This window comes from Candida tropicalis (genome assembly GCF_000006335.3).
Source record: "Candida tropicalis MYA-3404 genomic scaffold supercont3.2, whole genome shotgun sequence".
NCBI classification, from domain to species: domain Eukaryota; kingdom Fungi; phylum Ascomycota; class Pichiomycetes; order Serinales; family Debaryomycetaceae; genus Candida; species Candida tropicalis.
Window position 1 is genome coordinate 438,175 of NW_003020049.1, and position 21,893 is coordinate 460,067.

At 32.1% G+C, this 21,893-nt stretch overlaps 9 protein-coding genes across 9 annotated transcripts; 2 read left to right on the forward strand and 7 right to left on the reverse strand. All coding sequences in view use genetic code 12, as the record gives it.

Moving 5' to 3' along the window:
- Nucleotides 1–1,942: 1,942 nt before the first annotated feature.
- CTF1 (Ctf1p) lies at nt 1,943–5,011 on the forward strand (the record flags this gene model as incomplete). Its single annotated transcript, XM_002546928.1, has 1 exon — nt 1,943–5,011. One exon carries the CDS (start codon nt 1,943–1,945, stop codon nt 5,009–5,011), a length of 3,069 nt encoding a protein of 1,022 aa, XP_002546974.1.
- Nucleotides 5,012–5,083: 72 nt separating this feature from the next.
- CTRG_01281 (uncharacterized protein) lies at nt 5,084–6,217 on the reverse strand (the record flags this gene model as incomplete). Its single annotated transcript, XM_002546929.1, has 1 exon — nt 5,084–6,217. The coding sequence occupies one exon, from the start codon at nt 6,215–6,217 to the stop codon at nt 5,084–5,086; it is 1,134 nt and encodes a 377-aa protein (XP_002546975.1).
- A 272-nt stretch (nt 6,218–6,489) lies between these two features.
- CTRG_01282 (uncharacterized protein) lies at nt 6,490–7,143 on the forward strand (the record flags this gene model as incomplete). Its single annotated transcript, XM_002546930.1, has 1 exon — nt 6,490–7,143. The coding sequence occupies one exon, from the start codon at nt 6,490–6,492 to the stop codon at nt 7,141–7,143; it is 654 nt and encodes a 217-aa protein (XP_002546976.1).
- A 56-nt stretch (nt 7,144–7,199) lies between these two features.
- Nucleotides 7,200–9,950, reverse strand: CTRG_01283 (protein kinase; the record flags this gene model as incomplete). The annotated part of the gene is made up of 1 exon (XM_002546931.1): nt 7,200–9,950. The coding sequence occupies one exon, from the start codon at nt 9,948–9,950 to the stop codon at nt 7,200–7,202; it is 2,751 nt and encodes a 916-aa protein (XP_002546977.1).
- Nucleotides 9,951–10,962: 1,012 nt separating this feature from the next.
- On the reverse strand, nt 10,963–13,449 carry STE11 (mitogen-activated protein kinase kinase kinase; the record flags this gene model as incomplete). Its single annotated transcript, XM_002546932.1, has 1 exon — nt 10,963–13,449. The coding sequence occupies one exon, from the start codon at nt 13,447–13,449 to the stop codon at nt 10,963–10,965; it is 2,487 nt and encodes an 828-aa protein (XP_002546978.1).
- Nucleotides 13,450–14,028: 579 nt separating this feature from the next.
- Nucleotides 14,029–16,251, reverse strand: CTRG_01285 (phosphoprotein phosphatase; the record flags this gene model as incomplete). Its single annotated transcript, XM_002546933.1, has 1 exon — nt 14,029–16,251. One exon carries the CDS (start codon nt 16,249–16,251, stop codon nt 14,029–14,031), a length of 2,223 nt encoding a protein of 740 aa, XP_002546979.1.
- Nucleotides 16,252–16,542: 291 nt separating this feature from the next.
- On the reverse strand, nt 16,543–16,971 carry ASR3 (Asr3p; the record flags this gene model as incomplete). Its single annotated transcript, XM_002546934.1, has 1 exon — nt 16,543–16,971. One exon carries the CDS (start codon nt 16,969–16,971, stop codon nt 16,543–16,545), a length of 429 nt encoding a protein of 142 aa, XP_002546980.1.
- Nucleotides 16,972–17,237: 266 nt separating this feature from the next.
- On the reverse strand, nt 17,238–19,331 carry CTRG_01287 (uncharacterized protein; the record flags this gene model as incomplete). The annotated part of the gene is made up of 1 exon (XM_002546935.1): nt 17,238–19,331. The coding sequence occupies one exon, from the start codon at nt 19,329–19,331 to the stop codon at nt 17,238–17,240; it is 2,094 nt and encodes a 697-aa protein (XP_002546981.1).
- Nucleotides 19,332–19,690: 359 nt separating this feature from the next.
- Nucleotides 19,691–20,501, reverse strand: RPL21A (60S ribosomal protein eL21; the record flags this gene model as incomplete). The annotated part of the gene is made up of 2 exons (XM_002546936.1): nt 19,691–20,162; nt 20,491–20,501. The coding sequence occupies 2 exons, from the start codon at nt 20,499–20,501 to the stop codon at nt 19,691–19,693; spliced, it is 483 nt and encodes a 160-aa protein (XP_002546982.1).
- Nucleotides 20,502–21,893: the final 1,392 nt, after the last annotated feature.

Sequence of the window (21,893 nt, forward strand, 5' to 3'; positions counted from 1 at the left end):
TGTGTATTGAAAAATAGTTTTGCATGTACAGTCGCCAACAAAAAGTTCTCGTCTTTTTTTTCTGCCTGCACACAAGCCTCAAATCGGTAAACAATAATTTTTGGAGCTCCATTCTGGTCGCACCGAATTTAATACATTTAAAATCTTTATATAAATAAAGAGCTACGAATATACACTCAATTCTATTAAAATAGTAATCATAGATATACTTTAGCAGTTTGCTTATCATCTATTAACCACTGATTTTAATAAACTGTTGCCTACGGAAGTTTTTGTTTGCTAACGCGTTGTTCAAAGTTCATAGACGTTTTATATATGTCACGTGAATATTTTTGATGACCAAATATTTTTCTCCTGAGCACGAACTTTGCAATTGTTTACATAATTTTGGTTGTAAGAGGCACGACCCTATGCGACGGGAAAAAAAGACGAGAACTTTTTGTTGTCGACTGTACAGATTTTTATTTATTTTTCTGTATTGCCACAGAACAATAAACTTCATCGTCTCTGTTAATAAACATCTATTTAACGTTTTTTACCTTTTATAGGAATGAAGGGGGAGATGGACTTGGAATAAAGGAATACTAGAATAGAGCCTAACGGTTCCAATTGTATAACCAAATATCCTAACCAAAATGATGGAAAACTGGCAAATGATGATACAACATATGGGGTATAAATGTGCAGATTGTTTTCTTTGATTTTAACTTGGTAATACAATTGTTCAAATATGCACGCATATTACAAAATAGGAAAGTGGGTGTACGATAACTTAAACTTTATAATAATAATGGAAGTCTAGACCGTAATGTCAATTAATCATCAACACCACTATCACCATTGAAAGGAATCAACCTCTCTGGCTCATAATCTAAATCGGGATGTTTGTCCCGTAGTGAGACAAGTATTGTTCTTAAGTGTTTTTTTTTCATTTTTAGTTATTTATCCGTTAGTGTGGGGGAAAAATATATATACACACAGTATTGGTTAACAATGAGAAGATTCAACTAAATCAAAAATAAAACCCATTGATGTGTTAACTTGAAATTTTTTTTTGTTTTTTCATTGGTTTATAATCAAAATTACAATCCGTTTAGCCAAGACGGTAACCCCATTGTAGTCAACAAGATAATCCTGTTCCCCCCCTTTTCCCGGAGTAAGCAATTATTGTGTGTATGTGTGTTAGAAAGAGCAAATTCGTTGCCGTTTATTCTCCTTCTTCTTCTTCTTTTTCTTCCTCCTATTTTTGTAACTAAATCTTGGTGACTAACTCCATTGATATGTACGATGATTGTTCTACGTCACTTTATTCAGTCACCTGGATTTAATGGCTCATTCATTTTTCTTTGTTTTGTACACGCGTAGATCCCTCTGGCATCATCATTTATTCCCGACCAAGTATTCTTCCCCCCTCTTTGGCTCTTTCTCTCTCTCTCTTTAGTCTCCCTGTTTTGACCCGTTTGTTTCAGTTTAATTGTTGTGGATATCATCGTAGGATTAATGGAAGAAGGCAAGGAGGAGGGGGGCCTTAGATTTAAATCAAAAGAATACTTTGGTTGTAAAAATATTCATTCTGACATATAAATAGAGATGAAATGGTTGTCTCAAAGAATTTTGGCTGCCGCCTCTTTCCTTCTTCTTTTGTTCCGCCCCCACCATAATCACTTTTGTGTGAGAGAGTTTTTACAACAGCAACAACAACATACAAAACAGAAAATTTACAACAAAACTTTATTTTCATTTTTACAACAAACAACCAAAAAAATATTAAAATTAAATTTTACAACAGGACAAAAATTTTTTTTTCTTTCTTTCTTTCCTATTTCCCCTCCTTATTCTCCATTCATACATTTGCATATTTTTAATTTATTCTTTTATTCTTACAACCAATCCAATCCAATCCAATATACTCCACGTATTATCATCAATCAATCAAGCAACCATGTCGGATCAAAAAGACGGGGTAGCTAAACTAGACCAACAGAAGGAGACTGAAAATTCACACCCTGAAACTCAAACTGCAACAACAACGACAACAACAACAGCCACACAGACAACATCAACAACTTCAAATAAGAAACCAAAATCAGATGCAAAGGATAAACCAAAAGCTTTCACTATAAAATATAAACGTCCTAGAGGTTCACGTGCTTGTACCGTTTGTCGTTCAAGAAAAGTACGTTGTGATGCAGAAATCCATATTCCTTGTACAAATTGCATTACTTTTGGTTGTGAATGTATTTTACCAGAAGCAAAGAAAAGAGGCAATCAATCCGGTGAATCAAAGGCAAAACGACAGAAAGTAAATCAATCAAAGGATAAACCACTTTCGGCAACTGCCTTAAAAAAGAAATCCTCATCTAATTCTACAATAAACACACCAATAAATGAAAATGGCAATTCACTAGAGAAATCAACCTCTCCTGTATCGAACAACAAATCTTCAGACATGGCGACAACAATGTCATCAAATAATGATACATCTGAAAATTCAAATACTACGTCCACGGCGGAACCAATAATTAATATATCACAAGTTAGTGTACCCCCTTCATTGACATCGACATATAAAAACAGACCTTCTATGCATAAAAAGGAACTACTTGATTCAAAAGCCAAAACTGCATTAACATTTTTGGGTCTGTCATCAATTGGTGTTGTTCCTCAACGTGCAGGTGAAAATCATGTTGAATTAACTACCGATGTATTTGATACAAGTGATACTAAATTGGATTCTGTTGAATTAGAAATTTTAAAAATGAGAGGTGCATTCTTATTACCAAGCAAAGAATTATCCCTAGAATTGATTAATGCTTATTTTGAGCATGTTCATCCATTGATGCCAGTTATTAACCGATCGTTATTTATGAAGAAATTTAATGATCCCAATGATAATCCAAGTTTAATGGTTCTTCATGCCGTGTTGTTGTTGGGATGTAGGGCATCTAAAAATCCATTGTTGTTGGATTCCAAAGGTACCAACGATTTAGCCAGTATAACATTTTTCCGAAGAGCAAAAGCGTTATATGAAACAAATTATGAAAGTGATCCGGTATCAATTATTCAGACTGTAATTTTAATTGGTTCCTATTGGGATGGTCCTGAGGATGTCACCAAGAATTCTTTTTACTGGACTAGAGTTGCTGTGGGATTAGCTCAAGGGTTTGGTTTTCAACGTGATGTTAGTAAATCACATCAATTGACTATTTCAGAAAAGAAAATATGGAGAAGAATTTGGTGGTGTTTATTTGAAAAGGATCGTAATGTAGCTATAGCATTTGGAAGACCAGTTGTTATTGATTTAAATGATTGTGATGTACCAATGTTAACCGTGGAAGATTTTGATGAAACTGATCCAGAATTGGGAATAGTTGACCCATATCCTATTAATGAAACCCAAGCCTTGTATTTTATTCATTTAGTTAAATTGGCAGAAATAACTGGTATTATTATCAAACATCAATATAGCGTAAAATCTGAAACCATGAAGAGAAGAAATGCATTTTCCATTATTGAACATTGTGATATGTTGATGGGTATTTGGTTTACAAACTTACCCTCAAAATTGGTATTTTCATTGGCAGATACCCTGACTCATAATTTTTATGCCTGCTTATTAAATGCACAATATTATAATCGTTTATATTTGATTCATAGATCAAATTTGATTAGAATGGCTAGATCATCATCAACAAACCCAAACAATTATAAATATCCAAGTTGGGGTATTTCTTTCCAATCAGCAAGAATGATTTCTATAATTTCAAAAATATTATTGGATAGAAATTTGATTCAATATGTTCCAGTCATGTACGTTTACATTGCATTTAGTGCATTGGTTATGTTGATTTATCATGTGGACTCGGATAATTCAGTTATTGCTGCCACTGCAGCTGATTCGTTATATGTTTCAAGAGCAGTATTGAAAGAGCTTCTGAAATATTGGCCAGTTGCAGGCGTGTTGTTGAAATTGTTTGATAAATATGCTAACGATAAATTGAAGAGAACAAGATTAATTGAAAATGGTAATATGATTGTTGAATACAAGGAGAATGCAGCTAAAGAAAAGATGAAACAATCTATTGGTGAATACGATAGTCATAGCAGTTCCGCTACCATGTCGATTCCAAATAGACAACAACAACAACAACAGGCATCACCATTGCCACAGAATCGTCAGTCACAACAACCTTTACCGTTACCACAGACCGCAAAGAGTAAAGATCATACAATGTTTTCGCCAACGTCAGCAACTTCTGGAATATCGCCAGGTGGAGGTGTTTACAATGGTTATCCAGATCAAACACCAATTAAGAGAGATTTTTCACTGGCTTCATCACACCCACACCCACAACAACAACAACAACAGCAATCAGGTCAATTAAATCAAACTCAAAATAATAACCAAACACCACAGATTGAAGAATTAATAAGACAATATAAATTACCAATGAAGCGTGCTGCAAAAGGTACTAATGGGAATAACAATGTTGCTAGTGATAGTAGTGATAAACAAACTACTGAAACATCTCCTGCTTCATCTACAAAATCATTTCCAGATATATCCATGGTTACTGAAAATTTACAAAATAAACAGAATTTCTTTGAAAATTTCGAACCAACACAATTATTTCCTACATTCAGTATTCCACCAACAAGAGCACAATCCCCAACACCACATTTTGAAGATGATGGTATTGGTAGTAATGTTTATAATTCAATGAATTCAACCATGATGCTTAAATCAGACAAACAACAGAAAAGTCAACCATCCACAGAACAGCAACAGCAACTGCAGCAACTTCAGCAGCAACAACAACCAACTCATAATGGGAATTCTAATCAACTTGTTGCAGGGGAATCACATAAAGCCGAACATGACATTCTTGATCCAAATACACCAGCATTTCAAACTAATTTCATTGATAGTTCATTTAATTATTTGAATTTACAATCAGGAATGACTATGGATGATGATATTCATTCTTTATTTAATATGATGAATCAATAGATTGTTTTATTATTTGTTTAGATATTTGTATTTATTTAAAGAGGTTATTTATTTATTTGTCTATTTATTACTTTAGTTCCATAATTTCTTTTTCTTTTTTGTATGTTTTAATTTCTTCAAATTTTCAAATATTTCATCTCTTCTTAACTTTTGACTATAACCAATAAAACTTTGAACAACATTTTCATAAGTTTCAAAATCATTTTTCAATTCATCAATTTGATTGATCCAAATTGAACTTAATTTAATCAATTCTTGATAATTATTCATCAATTGATTTAATTTATCATCAATAATTTCACTATTTGAAGAATCACGTAAAAATTGTTCAGAATTATGTTGTAAATTTTCCAATTCAATTTTAGTTAAAATTTCATTAGTATTTTGAATCATTGATAATTTTAAATCATTATCAATATTTAATTCTTCAAATTTAGGTATATTAAATAAATTCCATTTGATATCATTTACTGAAATACTTGATCTTCTTCTTGTTGTATTTTCTATATTACTTATCGGTACTATCCCTGTTGAATTTGTATTTGTATTTGTTATTGATGTTGTTGTTGTTGTATTTAGTTCATCTAGATTTATGGGTATTCCTAATTTGATTAATAAATTATGTCGAATGTTTGATTTTATCCAATTTGTAGGTTGTAAATAAGGCATATTTGAAATTTGTTTATATATAATATCTGATCGTTCATTCAATATCGTTGTGTTTATATTATCAGTTGTGGTTTCTTTCGATGTTGTTGTTGTTGTTGGGAAAATTTCATTTAATTTTAAATCTAATTTATTTGAAAATTCTAAAGGATTTGAAAATATTGAACTTGGTAAACTTGGTTCATGATGTTCAGGTTGTTGATATTGTTCAGATTGTTGAGTATATTCAACATCATCAAAGTCTCCAAAATCATCATCATCTTCTTCTTCTACTTCTTCTTCTTCTTTGTTATGTTCAGCAGCTTGGAATTCAGCTTCATTAAAATCATCAAAATCATCTTCCTCGTCGTCCTCTTCTTCTTCTTGTTGTTGTTGTTGTTCTGTTTGATCATTGGTGTTTACGTGTTCCTTAATTTGATTTTCAAGATCCAATTCTTTTTCGTGTTGTTGTTCTTTATTATCATCAGATACATATTCGTCAACCATATCAATTGGTTCATCCAGTATAACCTGATTCTCTATTTCTACTTCTTCACTCATAATTATCTTTGTTAATCTATCTATCTATCTATCTAACAATTAGTATATCAAGAAAGAACACAGTCGTCGTTTCCGATCAATTTTTTTTTTCTTCTTGTTTCTTGTTTAGTGTTTGATGTACACATTTTCTACAGCACAAATGGCCGCGTGTAAACCAAAAATTTCATAAATCACATAAATCACCACAGCCATTTACATCAATCAACATCATCGTACATCCACCACCATTATCATCATCTTATATCCACCACCCTTAGCAAGATATTACAAAAATGGATTCACGACATATAATATTTTTTTCAATAGGTAATCCAGGTCCAATAACACGACATTCAGTGGGTCATTTAATGTTAAAACATATATTATCATTTATACCATATACTCCAGGATTAATTAAAAAATCAATTTATTCAATATCTTCAACTGATTCAATAACTTATTTAAAATCAAATTCTTATATGAATGAATCTTTTAAATCTTGGAATAAATTTAAAATTGATAATAAAAGATTAATAAATGCTGGACCTATTATATTTATTATTTATGATGATTTTGAAAAAAATTTAGGTAATATAAGAATTAGTAAATTTAAAAAAAATGAATCACATAATGGTTTAAAAGGATTAAAAAATGTTTTTAATAATGATAATAATAATAATAATAATAGTAATAATGATAATATTGATGTTTATTTATTAGGTATTGGAATTGGTCCAAAACCTCAAGGTGCAAATAAAGAAACTATGTCAAATTGGATATTAAGTGGATTCAAAATGGAAGAAAAGATGAAATTGGAAAATGAAACAGTTGAATTATTGGAATTATATATTAGAGAGATTATTGAATTAGATGGGAATATAGGTGATGTGAATAAATTTAATTCTAGATTAACAAAAATTTGGAAATCTAAACAGATAGATAGTTAAACAGAAACAAATACTATAAATGAATAGGTATATGTATATATTTTTCATTTGTTTGTTTATGCTGTATATGAACATAATAAATTATAAACTTGACTAAGTTCAATTCGTTTAGTTATATCAACTTGTAAACATCCAATGACAATATCATACAAGAATTTAAATTCTTGACGACTTTTATCATCCATCATTTCCCAATCTTTCTTTAATTGACTCAATTGTTCAACTCTTTTCATATCAACTAATGATGATGATTGTAATAATGTACTAGGTAATCCTCCTGCAGTCGTTTCATTATCTTTGGATTCTTCTTCATCATCAAATAACCATTCTAATAAACAAGCCTTGGATAAATCTGATTTATTGAATTTACCAGAAGCAATCATTGCTCGTAATCTTGGTTCATAATGATGCAGAAATGGTAATTTACCAACAATCATAGCATATAACAATACACCCAATGCCCAAACATCTGCACTTGGCCCTAATGGTGGTGGTGAAGGTTGTAATATTTCTGGTGATGCATAAGGCAATGAACCAATATGTGAATGTGGTAAGTTTGAATCAACCGGTTCATCACATTGATGATTCGGTTGTTGATATTTAGAAAAATTAAATCTTATTGGATGCGGTGATTGATCTGTTTGATCTTGTCCATGTGATGTCACTGGCGTTAATTGAACTGATTGCATCGAAGGTCCATGGATTCTAAATAAATGGTCTAATCCAACTCTTGAATCATCATGAAATAATAGTTTTCTGGTATTTGGTGAATCTTCACTCATTAATGGTTTACGTAATTCAACATTTGATGATCTACTTCTAGCCATTTCGGTATCTGCATCAATTATTAAACTCAACCGATTATCACCATTGTTGTGATTGTTGTTGTTGTCACCACCAGAATTATGAAGTCCATTATGAATTTGTCTCTTCGATGATTTCCGACTGATTCTTGTACTGAATACTCGACTCATACCAAAATCACACAAGACAATCTTGGTATTATCATTCAATTCGTTAGATATAAGAACATTCTCCAATTTAAGATCCCCATGAACAATTCCTTGCTCTTCATGCATATACAACAAAGCATTGACTATTTGTCTGGTATAATCAACACATTTAATCAATCGTTCACGTTGTTGCTGAAACAGAAACCCTACTGGTCCAGAAGTAGTATTCAAACCTGCATTAAACAACGACCACGAATCAACCGTGTCAAATAAACTGCCACCATTGATTCTATCCATAAGACAAAATATTGTTCCATCTGTTTCAATATAATCAATTAACCCCAAAATATTAGGATGTTTAAGTACACTCCAGATTGATATTTCCTTTTTGAATAATTGTAACACTTTAGGATTTTGATTAGTGTCCACATTCGATTTAACAATTTTAATTGCTCGAAGTGTTCCATCTGATAAATCAGTACAGTCTCGAATAGTACCCCATGCCCCATATCCAATGATCCCTCCTAATTTATGGTTTAATACAATGGCATTTTTCTCATCAACATTATATTTCGGTCTGTTGGCTTCCTGAAGCTTTTTGAAATCTGTAGTTGAAGTTCTGGCCAAAAGTCTTCCTGCTAGGGTATTGACACTTCCTGTTCTATGCCTTCTTGAAAAACTACTGTTGGTAGACCCACTGCCATTACCATTGCCACCACCACCTCCAGAAATTGAAATACTTCCTCTTGGATTTCTGGATCCAACGGACGAACCAAGGTAGTTTTTGGCAAATAACGAAAATTGAGAATAATCAATGGATTCAGAAAAGGATTTAACCAACTTCTTACGTTGAGAATAAGGCAATTCATTAAAATTTTGGGGTAAACTATTAATAATTAATTCATAATTAACATCTCCAGTAATTGGATCAATGGCGGATTTTTGTTTTTTACGTAACATAGCAGAATCCAATGTTCCAGATGTTTCACGTTTTCCAGAACTTGGACTTCCACTTTTGAAATTATCTTTCGTTAACGGTATTATATCATTATCTTCATTAATATCATAAATATTACTACGCAGCTGTGATTGCTGCAGTTGCTGCTGCAGTTGCAATTGCAGTTGTTGTTTGGATTTCATGAACTCGTGCAATTTCGTATAGGAAAATTTCAGTTGTTGATTATTTGATGGTTTTATAGGTTGTGGAGCAACCTTTGAATGTAATTGGTTCAAATCAAGATAGGAAGCCTCTCTACTTCTTGGCGTATTTGATTGTGTAGTATAATCACTTGTGTTTGTTCTTGTTAAATCTAAGTTTGAATTACTATTACTATTCCATTTCATTACCAATGTTGAAAAATCCAACCCAGGAATAAACTCTTCATATCCTGTTTCATCTGGATATCCGACATTGATACTATCGTGAGATCTAGCATGCAATTGATTGTTATTTTTATAGTCATTTATATTATACGATTCTAATTGATTAAACTGATCTTCCTGTTGCTGTTGTGTTGAATATGATTGATGAGGTCTAATTTTCCCATCTTCATATATTCTATGTCCAGTTTCTGGATCAAAATTATTCTTTTCAGTTTCTGAATATCGTCTTGAAAATGAATAATTTGGTGGGAATCCTTGTATTTGTTGTTGTTGTTGTTGATGATGATGTAAAGGTATCTGGCTTCTAGAACTATGTCTAACTTTTAAGAAATTTGGATTTAAATGACTTGGTTGAGATTGATTACTTGATTCTGTATTGGGATTGTGTGGTGTACTTCCAATTTGAAATTTGGATTCATCAAGTAGATTCACCGTGGATACTTTGGGCTGAGATTTCAAAGGAATATCCATCGTGGTCTCTCTATAATTGATCAATAACAGGGTTAAGAAGACAAAAACAAAAACAAAAACAAAAAAAAACAAGGATATGCTGGATTCAAATGTAAATGAAATACTCTTCCTGTTGTTGTTGTTGTTGTTGCTACCTTATTCTATGTTGATTGTGTGTTGTAAAAAATTTAATTAATTTGTTGCAGAGAGAAATTGTTAAATGAGAGAAGCAAAAAAAAATGCGTGATGGTGTTTACATTCATACAATTGTACAAAATTTCGATGCGAAAATTGGCCCCCACGCGGTGACTAGGGCGGGGGACTGGAACAGGCGGCGGGAGATGGCGGCAGATACGTTTGGTTTGTCTGATGGCAATTGACGGAATAATCCGTGCGCTTAACCCCGATCGGACCCGCACACAACTATAATTAACCAAATAGTTAATCTGCATTTGTTATGGGACCCTTAATAATGTTTTTCTTTTCTTTTCTTTTCACTTAGATAACAAGGTCACATAAAACTTTAGTGTTAGAAACAAGATTTGTAGAATTGTCAGATGTGATTATCGAAAGTTTAATGGAAGAATGTCATCGATATTGTATCAACTATGAAGACAGGCAAGTCATGAGTTAATTCAATATCCTTTTGCATGTTCGTACAATATAGGAAAACCTTCTAAATATGTAAGACATAAAATAAGCAAATAATAGCATAAATGATTAAGAAATATAAAGATGAGTATTTGTCGATGCTTCCATTTCTATTAACTCACTAACTAATCAATTCTAATGAATAAATTACATGGTTTATTTCATTTAAAGAGTTTTAAACTTGAAAAAGACGTTGGAACAACTTCCGAGCATATTATAACTACAGAACAATTTGTTGTCCATACCAAAGGGCATATTATTGACAGCGGAGTATTGTATAACGATTGTAATAATTTACCTCCCTGAATCCAATAATAGAACAAAGGATATTTCTTCCTACAAATCGTCGAATCATAACTTGAATAAGCTCTCACTGTGAGACTTATTGTTTGGACATAATCAATGGGTTTAAAAATTGTTCGGCTAACAATTCAATAGCGTCTGGTCTCATTTCAAAATTAATCTCAAAAGTTTTAGTTAAGAATTCTTTAGCTTCAATAGTACACCATTCAGGTATTGTAGGAGTAATATGATTACCAATTTTGAATAATGCTTGCATTTGACTCAATTCTGGGAATGGATGTCTCCCAGTAAACATTTCAACAATTAAACAACCCACTGACCAAATATCAGCTTTCTTGGTATATGTTGTTTGTTTCACTACTTCTGGTGCCATCCAGAAAACCGATCCTTGTAATGATGCTCTCTTGCCTGTTTTCTTAAAATCTTCATCTTCTTCATCTATGGTGCTAACTTTTTTACTAATACCAAAATCACCAATCTTAACTGTACCTTTGATATCAATCAATATATTGGCACCTTTAATATCTCTGTGGATGATATCTTCACCATGCAAATAACTCAACCCAATCAAAACTTGTCTAATGAAATTTCGAATCAATGGTTCTTCAAATGGTCCATATGAATTCAACATGGTTTGAACAGAGCCACCAGGAACATATTCCAAAAATATATTCAAATAATTCTCATCAGTAGAAGAACCAAAATATCTAACGATATTTTCATGATTTAATTCTTTCAACAACATCATTTCTCGTTGCTGTTCTTGCATACTATTCTTTTGAAGATTTTCATTACTATTGTTATTGGCATCAGTTTCAGGAACTAATGGAATTTGTTTAACAGCCATTAATTCCCCAGTAAATGGATTCATACCTAAATAAACCGTACCAAAACTACCTGATCCAATTCTAGCACCTTTCAACCAATTTTCAGGGGGACCATTTTCTCCAGAACTTGAACTTAATCCACCAGAATCAGAATTAACAAAATCTGTGTATTCATCTCCATCTTCACCTTCTGAATCAGATGGGTTTAACAATTCTATAGTGGAAAGTCTATTTTGTGCGGAATTATCATTAGAATTAGCAGCAATTGAAATTCTATGCAAGGCAGTACCACCAGCTAAAGATTTGGATGATATAATGGATCTTGCATCATGATTGTTCAAAGGTTGCGGTATTTGAGTATTGAACGATGTTGATGGTTTGCTAAATACGGATAAGGTATCACTTGAATTCACTGCTTCATCTATGGCATTAATACTATTAACCATAACATCACCAATGGTTCTCTGTATTCTTCTGCCGTTACCGCCACCACCACCACCGCTGGTACCTCCAATTTGTTGTTCTCCTGACGATATTGACATGGTTCTATTAGATGGGAATCCAGTTGAATTACTAAGAATTGATTGTCTTTTATTAACAGAAAATGAACTTGCAGAAAATGCACCAGTTGGTAAATTAAATCTTCTTGATAATCTAACACTATGTCTAACAGAATTTCTAACTGTCTGTTCTAAATCTTTTTGTCTAGTATCTGGGAAATATTCTGCTAAATTTGAAGAAATCAATTCACTTGGTGGTCTTTGACCAAAGAAATTTCTTAAAGTAGATCTATGAGCTTTAACATCTTTAGTATGGAATTCATTATTCTCCTCAGGTACCTCAGTTTTAGATGGATTTATTTGTTTTTTGTATTTACTCATAATCTTTTTGGACGTTTCAATAGCTGCTGGAGTAGGGTTTTCATTCTTTGGAATCAACATAATTCTATGCTTTTCTAATCTTTCTGGTGAATAACATATGGTCATTAATTCAACATCATATAAATACGAAACAGTTGGTTCTGTTTTTCCATACAATATATTCTCAGCATTATGTGGACTTGAATGAATATAAGTATCAAATTGTACATCAGTAGATTTAAATCCTAATTTTTTCAATACTTTTCTTTTGATAGCTTGTGCATTAAAACAACCAGTGACATTAACTCGTTTAATTGAACCATCTTGTAAAATGAAAGTAATAGTTTTATTTGCATCTTTAGTAGTTACACCACCTAAACTTCCAACTACACTTCCACTATTATTATTACCGATATTCCCAATAGGTAAATTATTACTTGAATTATTCTGACTCAGCTGAGTTAAAGTTCCTTCATTACTATTAGAAACATCTAAAGCACTATTATTATTGTTACTCAAATTCACTAAAGAACCAGTAATATTCAGATTTGACATTTTTAAATTTAATTTATTATACAATTCATCAATATTTATCAACTGTTTTAAATGTTCTGCTTTTAAATTAGAAATAGCAATTTCTAATCTTAATCTATCACCCAATTTATGAATTCCTAATTCTTTTAAAGAATTTGTATCTAATTCAGGTACTAAATCCATAGTTATACCTTGTTCAATAAATTTTGAATAATGTTGCTGACAATTGATTTTGGCTAACCAATGTTTTAATTCTTTTGCATCATTTCTATCTATTCGATGAGCACTACTAATATTGATATTTTCCACGGACTCACTGGTGTTCTTAGTTATTATATCTGCCATGGTTATTGATATTGGGTTGTTGAAAAAATGATATTCACTCTATGCAATGCGGAAAGTGTTAACGCCTATTGTCCGAACACGTAAACAATATGAATATGAAATAGTACAACAAACAAAAAGCAAACACACACACAAGACTACTATACTATCAAGGATGATCTAGTGAGTGGATAAACTAATGGTAGAAATATTGTTCTTTTAGCTAGAATAGTCTGTAAAACGACAAGTGGTGTGTGGAGGTTTTTTCTAAGCAAGAAAAATCAGGTTGGTGATATTTACAATAATTTATAATCGAGTGCACCAAACTAAAATTTTTCCCTCATGATACAGAGGGTTTCATGATTGAATGTTAGTAATCAACCACAAATTCTGTTTGACGACGAAACAACAAAGGGATTAATCGCTCTATATTGTTGTTGTTTACTATTCAGAACAATACATGAATCAAAATAAATGGTCTATCGATATAAACTTATACATACAACTTAATTGTCGAAAAGAGTATTGAAATTGAATAAATCAAAAAAAAAAAAACCATATATTATAACTGTCGTCCTATCCTCCAGATGAATATTTATATCACTTCCAATTGACAACGTTACCACCAGTAACCAAAATCTGTTCATCTATTTTCTTATCTGGTTCAGCTTCGGTACGTTTCCAGGTCTTGATTTCGCCCTTTGAGGTATCGTATTCATAAACTCTCATTCGTCTAATGTATCCATTATAACCACCATAACCTCCTAAACCAGATCCACCACCATAACATAACCATATCTTATTTTCTTCAGGAGATTCTGCACGAAGCGTATCTTGTAAACAATAGTCGTTACAATGATCATGACCAACACTGATGGCTTGAACACCCATTTCTCCAAATACATCTCTAGCTCCGGAATTATAACGTGGTGCAGTGATTCCCTCACGGAATTCACCAATGTATGGTTGGTTCATGTTTCTAAACTCTGGTAATGGAATATGGAAAAATGCCATGGATAAAGGAATTTTCTTGCTCTTTCTATATTTTTCCACACTATCTTTAATCGAATCAGCTTCCATTTTGAGGTAAATCAACTGGTTTTCTTTAATCCAATCATATCCAGGAGTGACTTTTGGTGTCTTTGAATAAGAATGGGAATCAACAAAGAATAACGACAATGCAGTACCTTTGGATGATTTACCTTCTACTGTAACCACATAATTACCATATCCATCAATATCATCAGGACCAACAGCTGCAACGGAATAAGGAACATCAACATAAATACCCATGATTTCCTTTCTCTTCAATGAACCTTCGTCATCATGATTTCCTAATGTTATAGCAAATGGAATCTTTCTCTTCACAAATGGATACAATACTTTAAATGCAGAGGATTCTGAATCAGGAGAAGCGTCACCAAAAATTTGATCCCCAGTAAGTACAACCATATCAGGTTTCTCAAAATCTAATACTTTCTCAAGAAATTCCAAAGTTCTTGCATCCGCTTTACAACCTTTTGCTGAACTTTCTGGTTCTGGATCTCTACACTTCCCATAACCAGTGGAAAAGTGCATATCGGCAACTTGTAAAATCTTGAATTTATCTTCATCATTCATCTTTAATGGCTTCCCATATTCCTTCTTATAATCAATTCTTGGTCCTCTTCTGAATGTTAAATACACTGGTAAATCTGATGGATTGGAAACATCTTTAAGAGGACGTTTAATCAACCTCCAATTTGGTCTTGGATCAACTGCTTCGTCTCCAAATAATAAATCAATTGCAGACACAGCAGTTTTTTCATCATGTGGTCCGTATCTCAACCAAATACCATTTGATTTATATCTCCATCCACTTTCTTGAACCTGTTCTTTAGTTGGAATATATAATAATCGTTTTAATTCTTTAATATCAGTGACGACTTCACGTTTGGTATTCTTGTCTTTATCCTCCTTCGAGGACTCTTCTAATTTTTTACCTTCTTTTTCCTTTTCTTTCTCTTCTTCATTTGCTGCTTCTTTTAAAAGTTCACCCTCTTTTTGTTTCTCTTGTTTATCTTCCTCAGAAGCATCTTTTTGTTCATCTTCTTGTTCTTTCTTTCTCTCTTCATCTTTTCTATGTTCTTCCGGTGTTTCTTCTTTTTGTTCCTCTTCCTTTGGTTTCTGTTCTTCTTTTGGCAGTTCTAATAACTGTTCAACTTCTGCATCAACAGGATGCGCATCTACTCTATTATCATTATTCTGTTCCACCAAATTAGCATGTGTAGAATCATCATAAACCACATCTTCATGCATACTTTTTATAATATATTCAGGAAATTTCAATTTTTCATTGCCTTTTATCTTTGAATCAATCAAAGGATTTGCAACTGCGATATCTATAATAACCTCATCAACTATAGAAGTACTTGTTGGATCTTGTTGCTTTTGAGATTTCAAATATTCTTCATATGATTCATGTTTGATTTTTTTATAACTCATAAATTGAGATTTAACCCAAGAAGATCCAAGAGTTATATCTTTACTCAATCTAACCCATTGTGCTTTATCTCCCAAAACACCTTCCAGCGCAGATGGTAATCCACATTGATTATTATTTGAGTTCATTTTAAAACAATTCTGGAATGAAATATCAACTATAAACAGATCCGAAACTGGTTGGAAAAATGATGGTGCTGTTGTACCGAATATATCAAATGGAATATATTTGTTAATTTCTATAATTTGTCGGCTATTGGCTATAAATAATAATACCGATGCAACTATTAGGAAAAAAAATAGTTGACTTATAAGTCGCCATAATCTTCTTGATAAAAACATAACTCAAATGTCTAAAATATGTTTGAGGAATAGGTAATAAAGTTGAGTTAATGATTGGTTCAATCTGGATATCCAATTATTTTTTTTTTTTTGCTTTTCTTTTTAAAAGACGTTGATGTGTGTGTGTGTTTTTTTTCTTTTTTTTTGGTTTAAGTTACCAAGACGTGCGACAGAAACAAAGAGAACTACCACACAACAGTGATATTACGTAATTGTTAACATTGACAGTATCAAGATCAAGAATAACCATTTGGTTAGGTCACGTGTTATTGAAATTCACTTCCTACACATTTAATCATTCTTCTTTTTAGCTCTTTCAGCTTCTAATTTTGCTTCTCTTTCTTTAGCCTCAGGTTCAATATCAGGAAATGAATTTGCATCAATTTTAGGTTTATTAACACCGGGTTGTAAAACAGCTTGGTCAAATTCTTTCATATTTTCTTGTTGTTTAAATTCTGGTTCAACATCAGGAAATGAATTAGCATCTACTTTGGGTTGATGATCTTCTGGATGAATAACAGCATGAGGTTTATTGATCTTTGACCAAGGAACTCGTTTATCCCCCATTTCCACAAAAATTTCGTCGGGGTTCTTAGAATTTAAATCATTGGTTTGTGGTCTGTTGTTTGAATTGGAATTGGAATTGGACATGTTGACTACGAATCTAAAGAATAAGAATGCACTTATGAATACTAAACAATTGAATAATAATCTATTCATTAAAATACCAAATTAAAAAAAAAAGAAGGGAACAGCAAAGAAGATTAAGAAGTATATTTATAATGGCAAAAAAACAAAAAAAAAAAGAGTTGTGTTCCTGTAATCAGGGCTATAAACAATAATAGATCACTCTCACTCTTACAATGGAAAATTATAATTGCTCCTTAATTTCGTTCCGCATTTGTGGGTCTAGCACGTGATGCTCAGTCACGCTTATCAAAATTGCAATGAAAATATCAATTAAAAATCATTAATACTTATATAAACTAATTAGGTGGACTGATAACTTGTCCTGCTGCTTGGTTTACACCTCCAGAAACTTGATTCGAGGCAACACCTCCAGTACTGGTATTCAATCCAACTTCAGGTATCAATGCAGTTTGTAAATTCATAGCATAAATGGTGATAAACATCACTATAACATGCAACCCTAAACAATATGCAAAAAATAACATTCTTGTTGTTCTTGTTGCTAGCACTGCTCTCGTCAAAGAAATGAATAATCTTTCTATTGGTGACAATCTTGAATTGATTCTTTCCTGTTCTCTCATTCTAAACTGTTCAATAGGATGCAACTTGGATTCATAACTCTTTTGGTATGGATTACTTTCCAAATCAACATTTGGTCTTGGATTCAATAATTTTCTACCACTCGATGTAGTGGTCAAGTTTCTTGTACCTGGAGTTTGGAACGATGCCAAGTATCTTGTTCTTTCATACAACTCTTCGTTGTCTTTTTTCAATGAATTGGTTTGTCTTTTCAAATCATTAACCAAATTATACTGTTTCCTAAGTTCTTCTTCTAATTCATTATTCTTTTCTCTGAATCTGTCTCTTTGTTTGGTAATTATAGGTAAAATGGATGACGAATCTTCAGAAATAATTCCTAATCCTGTATTGCCTGGTTGACCAGAAACAATACTTCCATTTCTGACATTTGGTCTAGTCATTCGACTAATTCCTGATATTAAACTAGCATTATCATTGAATTTTCCACCCATATCTTGAAGATCAGCCAAATCATTTTCCAATTTTTCATTTAATGTTCGGAGGTTGGTTATTTCCTGTGACGACACTTCCAATTGTTGTTCTAAAGTGACAACTTTGTTATTCAAATCATCATGTTGAGCTCTATGTTCAGCCAATTGTTGAGTTAACGATTTGTTTCTTTCTATGAGCATGGAATCAATCTTATTTTGATGACCCTGGCTATTTGAGTCGTCAGAATCGCCTTCTTGGTCAACTTCGTCTTCTTCATGACCAAATTCAATTTGTCTCAACAACTGTAATTCATTTTTGATTTCTTCATAATCTGAAGTTTTTTCTAAATGAGTTTTCAAGTTTTTAATTTCTTGAGTCATACCAGAAATTTCTCTATTCAATGAATCAACTTTAGTTGCTTGTTCTTTGATTGAATCATTCAACTTCTTTCTTGTTTGATCCAAATTAGCAACTAATAATGCATTTTCTCCCTCCATTTCTGATACTCTCTTGGAATGTTCTTCTTTGATAGATTTGATTTCAATATCATTTTTTGATTTTGATAATTCACGTCTTAATTCTTCATTTCTCTTTTCCAATTCAAACACTCTTTTTTTAGATGATTCAGCATCTCTAGTAACAATATCCAATTCAGCTAACACTGAAGCACTAGTATTAGCACCATTATCTCCAGCTAGTTTATTTTGATTATCCAATTTCAATTCTGTAACCTCATTTGAAGTTCTTAATTCTTCAATTTGCTTTTGAGCGATTTTAATTTGATTCTGTAACTGTTTTTCCTTTTGAATCCAATTTGATTCCTTTTCATCAATTAACGATTTAAATTCATCTTCTTTTGCATTTAATTTAGAACTTAATAATTCTGCTGCTTTTTGTTCATTTTGTAGTAATCTTTGTTTCAAATTATCATAATCTGCCTTCTTGGCCAATTCATCAGTTAATTTATCAACTTCTTTACGTAATGATAATGTTTCCTTTGATTCTATAACTGAATCCAATGACATTTCAAGCAATGGTCTTGGATCAGGAGCTTCTGCCAAATTACGATATATTCCAAAGAAATAATTCTCGACAGTTTTGTTCTTATTAGTTAAATTATCAATTTCATTTTGATACAATTTTAATAACTTTTGGAATTGAGTAAGCTTTTCAGAATCTTCTAGTTTCTTGAATTCTTTGGTCTTTGATGCTAAATTCTTTCTACTTAATAAAGATGATTTCTGTTCTTCTTTTAATTCAATACCTTGTTCATCCAATTTCTTTTGTAATGAAGGTAAATCTATTTCTATCCATGATTGCAATGCATTACCAAACACATTAGAAGACTTATCTGTTGATTCTTCTTGGGTCGATGCCATGATTGATATATGTGTCTTGGATGAATGCTGTCTTGCAAAAATGGAGCAACTCGGTAGGAATTTTTTTTCTCTGGCTCTAGATTTTTTTTTTAGGTGTTGTTCTTATTGTTTAACAAAGTTTCAAACGCAAAAGAACAACTCATAATGAACAATAATTAATCCCGCCTGTATTGACTATACACAGCCATCATGGATATGAAAGAGGAAGCATAGTTCTACGTCGTCGATTCAGTAATCATTAGATCACAGTAATCGTTTGATTATTTCAAATTTTTTGATTGTGTGTGAATTAATTTATACGTAAAAATATAAACACTAATAAACAGGGGATGTAACTGAAGTTTTGGGTGTAGATTAGATTAAATGAAAGTTTCGTATGGAACTGGAGCCAAGGTTTGTGGAACGTTACCTTCAGTACCAACAACTCTAGAACCTCTTGGTTTAGCAGCTTGTCTCTTCAAGTAAACGGTTTCACCTTTAGCTTTAGCTTCTCTCTTAGCAGCAGCGTTAGATTTAACTCTGTTCAAGAATTCTTGACGACAAGCAGAGTGTTTGACGTGTTCAACTCTCAAGTTAACTCTCTTTTCAATGTATCTGTTACCGACAACTTTGTTAATGATAACACCAACGGAGGATTTGGTAACGTTGTAAACAATACCAGTCTTACCGTGGTAGTATTTGTGTGGCATACCCTTTTGGATAGAACCATTGGCTTTGATATCAACAATATCACCAACTCTGTAAGTCTTCAAGTAGGTAGATAAAGCAATAGTTCCATGCTTTTTGAAGTCACGTTGGAAAGCGTAACGAGTACCAGATCTGTAACCACGACTATAATAAAAAAAAGTAAAATGTTAGTATTACAAATTCCAATTCACGTAGGTAAAATTAAAAAATGAAAACTCAATGTGATAAATATAACAAATTATAACTATGGTTATTTCACTCTGCTATTCTAATTCTTGTACATTTTTCAAATCCATTGGTGTTTCTCCATATTGGTTGAAAAATTTTTTTTCCTTCCTCTATCTGATGAACATGATGCATTTATGACAAAACCGTTAAATATTGATTAAACTCTCTTGTAAATTGTTCTTATCCAATAACTTATAATTATCACATATCATTCATTCATTAACATCAATAGTATCTCACATACGATTTACCCATTTTTAATGTCTATTGTTGATTGAAACAAAAGTTATTCTAAGTGAAAACAGAAAATTTGAAAAAATTTAATTTTGTTTAACTGCGTGCGAACCAAAGAGTAATGCGAAATTTGGTACTACACACAGTGAGACTAAACTGAGCTTCGCACAAACTACTCGCACTGTCATTTCCCATACAAAAAATGAGCCAAACAAAGAAAAGAAAAAAAATGAGAAAATTAGTTACAGTTATGCGTGTATAAGTTACCGAAAAAATGTATACAGTACTGCATACGCTGTGTTAGGGCTATAACCCTAATTTTAATTTTGCTGCAAATTGAAAAAGAAAAGTTCAAATAATCTCTGTAAGTGCCTGGTATCAACATACTATTATCAAACATCAGATAAGAACAAAGTATCTACAAGTTTAGTCTCGTTATTGGAAAGTATTAAACCAATTTATTATAATTGATATGTAAGAAGTATATAAATTACAAGTAGTTGTTTTGTTTAGTTTTTAGAAGTGTGAAGTTGAACATGAGCTAACGCATTTATTCTTCTTCTTCAGCATCTTCACCGGATTCACCTTTACCTTGGTTCTTTCTCTTAACTCTACCAGCTCTACCACCACCGTATGGGGAGTTGTGAGCAAAGTCAATGTGTTTTTGAGAGTCCAATCTGACAGTGAAAGATGGAATGTTGACAATTTGTTTACCAACAGCAATGTGTCTTTGGGTAATCAAGACTCTAGCGTGGTGGATAGATCTAGCCAAACCTAATTTGAAAACTTGGGTTTGTAATCTTCTTTCCAAGAAATCTTCTGGTTTCAAAGCCAAGACATAATCCAATTTCATTTTGTCTTCAGACAAGACACCAATTCTGACCAATCTTCTAATCAAAGCATTACCTTCGAATAATCTCTTTGGGTCTTTTTCATCTCTGGTCAACAAATCACGAGCAGCTCTTCTGATTTTAGACAATTGGAAACCAATTCTGTAGATTTCTTTCTTGTTTTTCAAACCGTATTCACCGGCCAATTTCAATTCAGCATCCAAACGAGCGGATTCGTATGGTCTCTTTGGGACAGAGTAAGTCTTGGAGTAAGTTCTTGGGGCACCTGTAAGAAAGAAAAAAAATGTTAGAATTTAATTATTCAATGAAAATATTAAACAAAAGTTTCAGAAATAAAACTAAACGGTCAACTCAAATAAAGATATTAGAAATTTTACAAATAATCAAAAGTTAGCAATATTACAAATGAACACAAGGTTTACTTTTCTGTAGATCACCATGATAATCAATAGCAGTATCTTCTAAATTTGTTTTATTTCAGTCAAACATAGTTTCACTCTAGTAAAACGTTAAGAAAGATACATTATCGATAGAATCAATAATGACTTCTTTTTTGTAACTG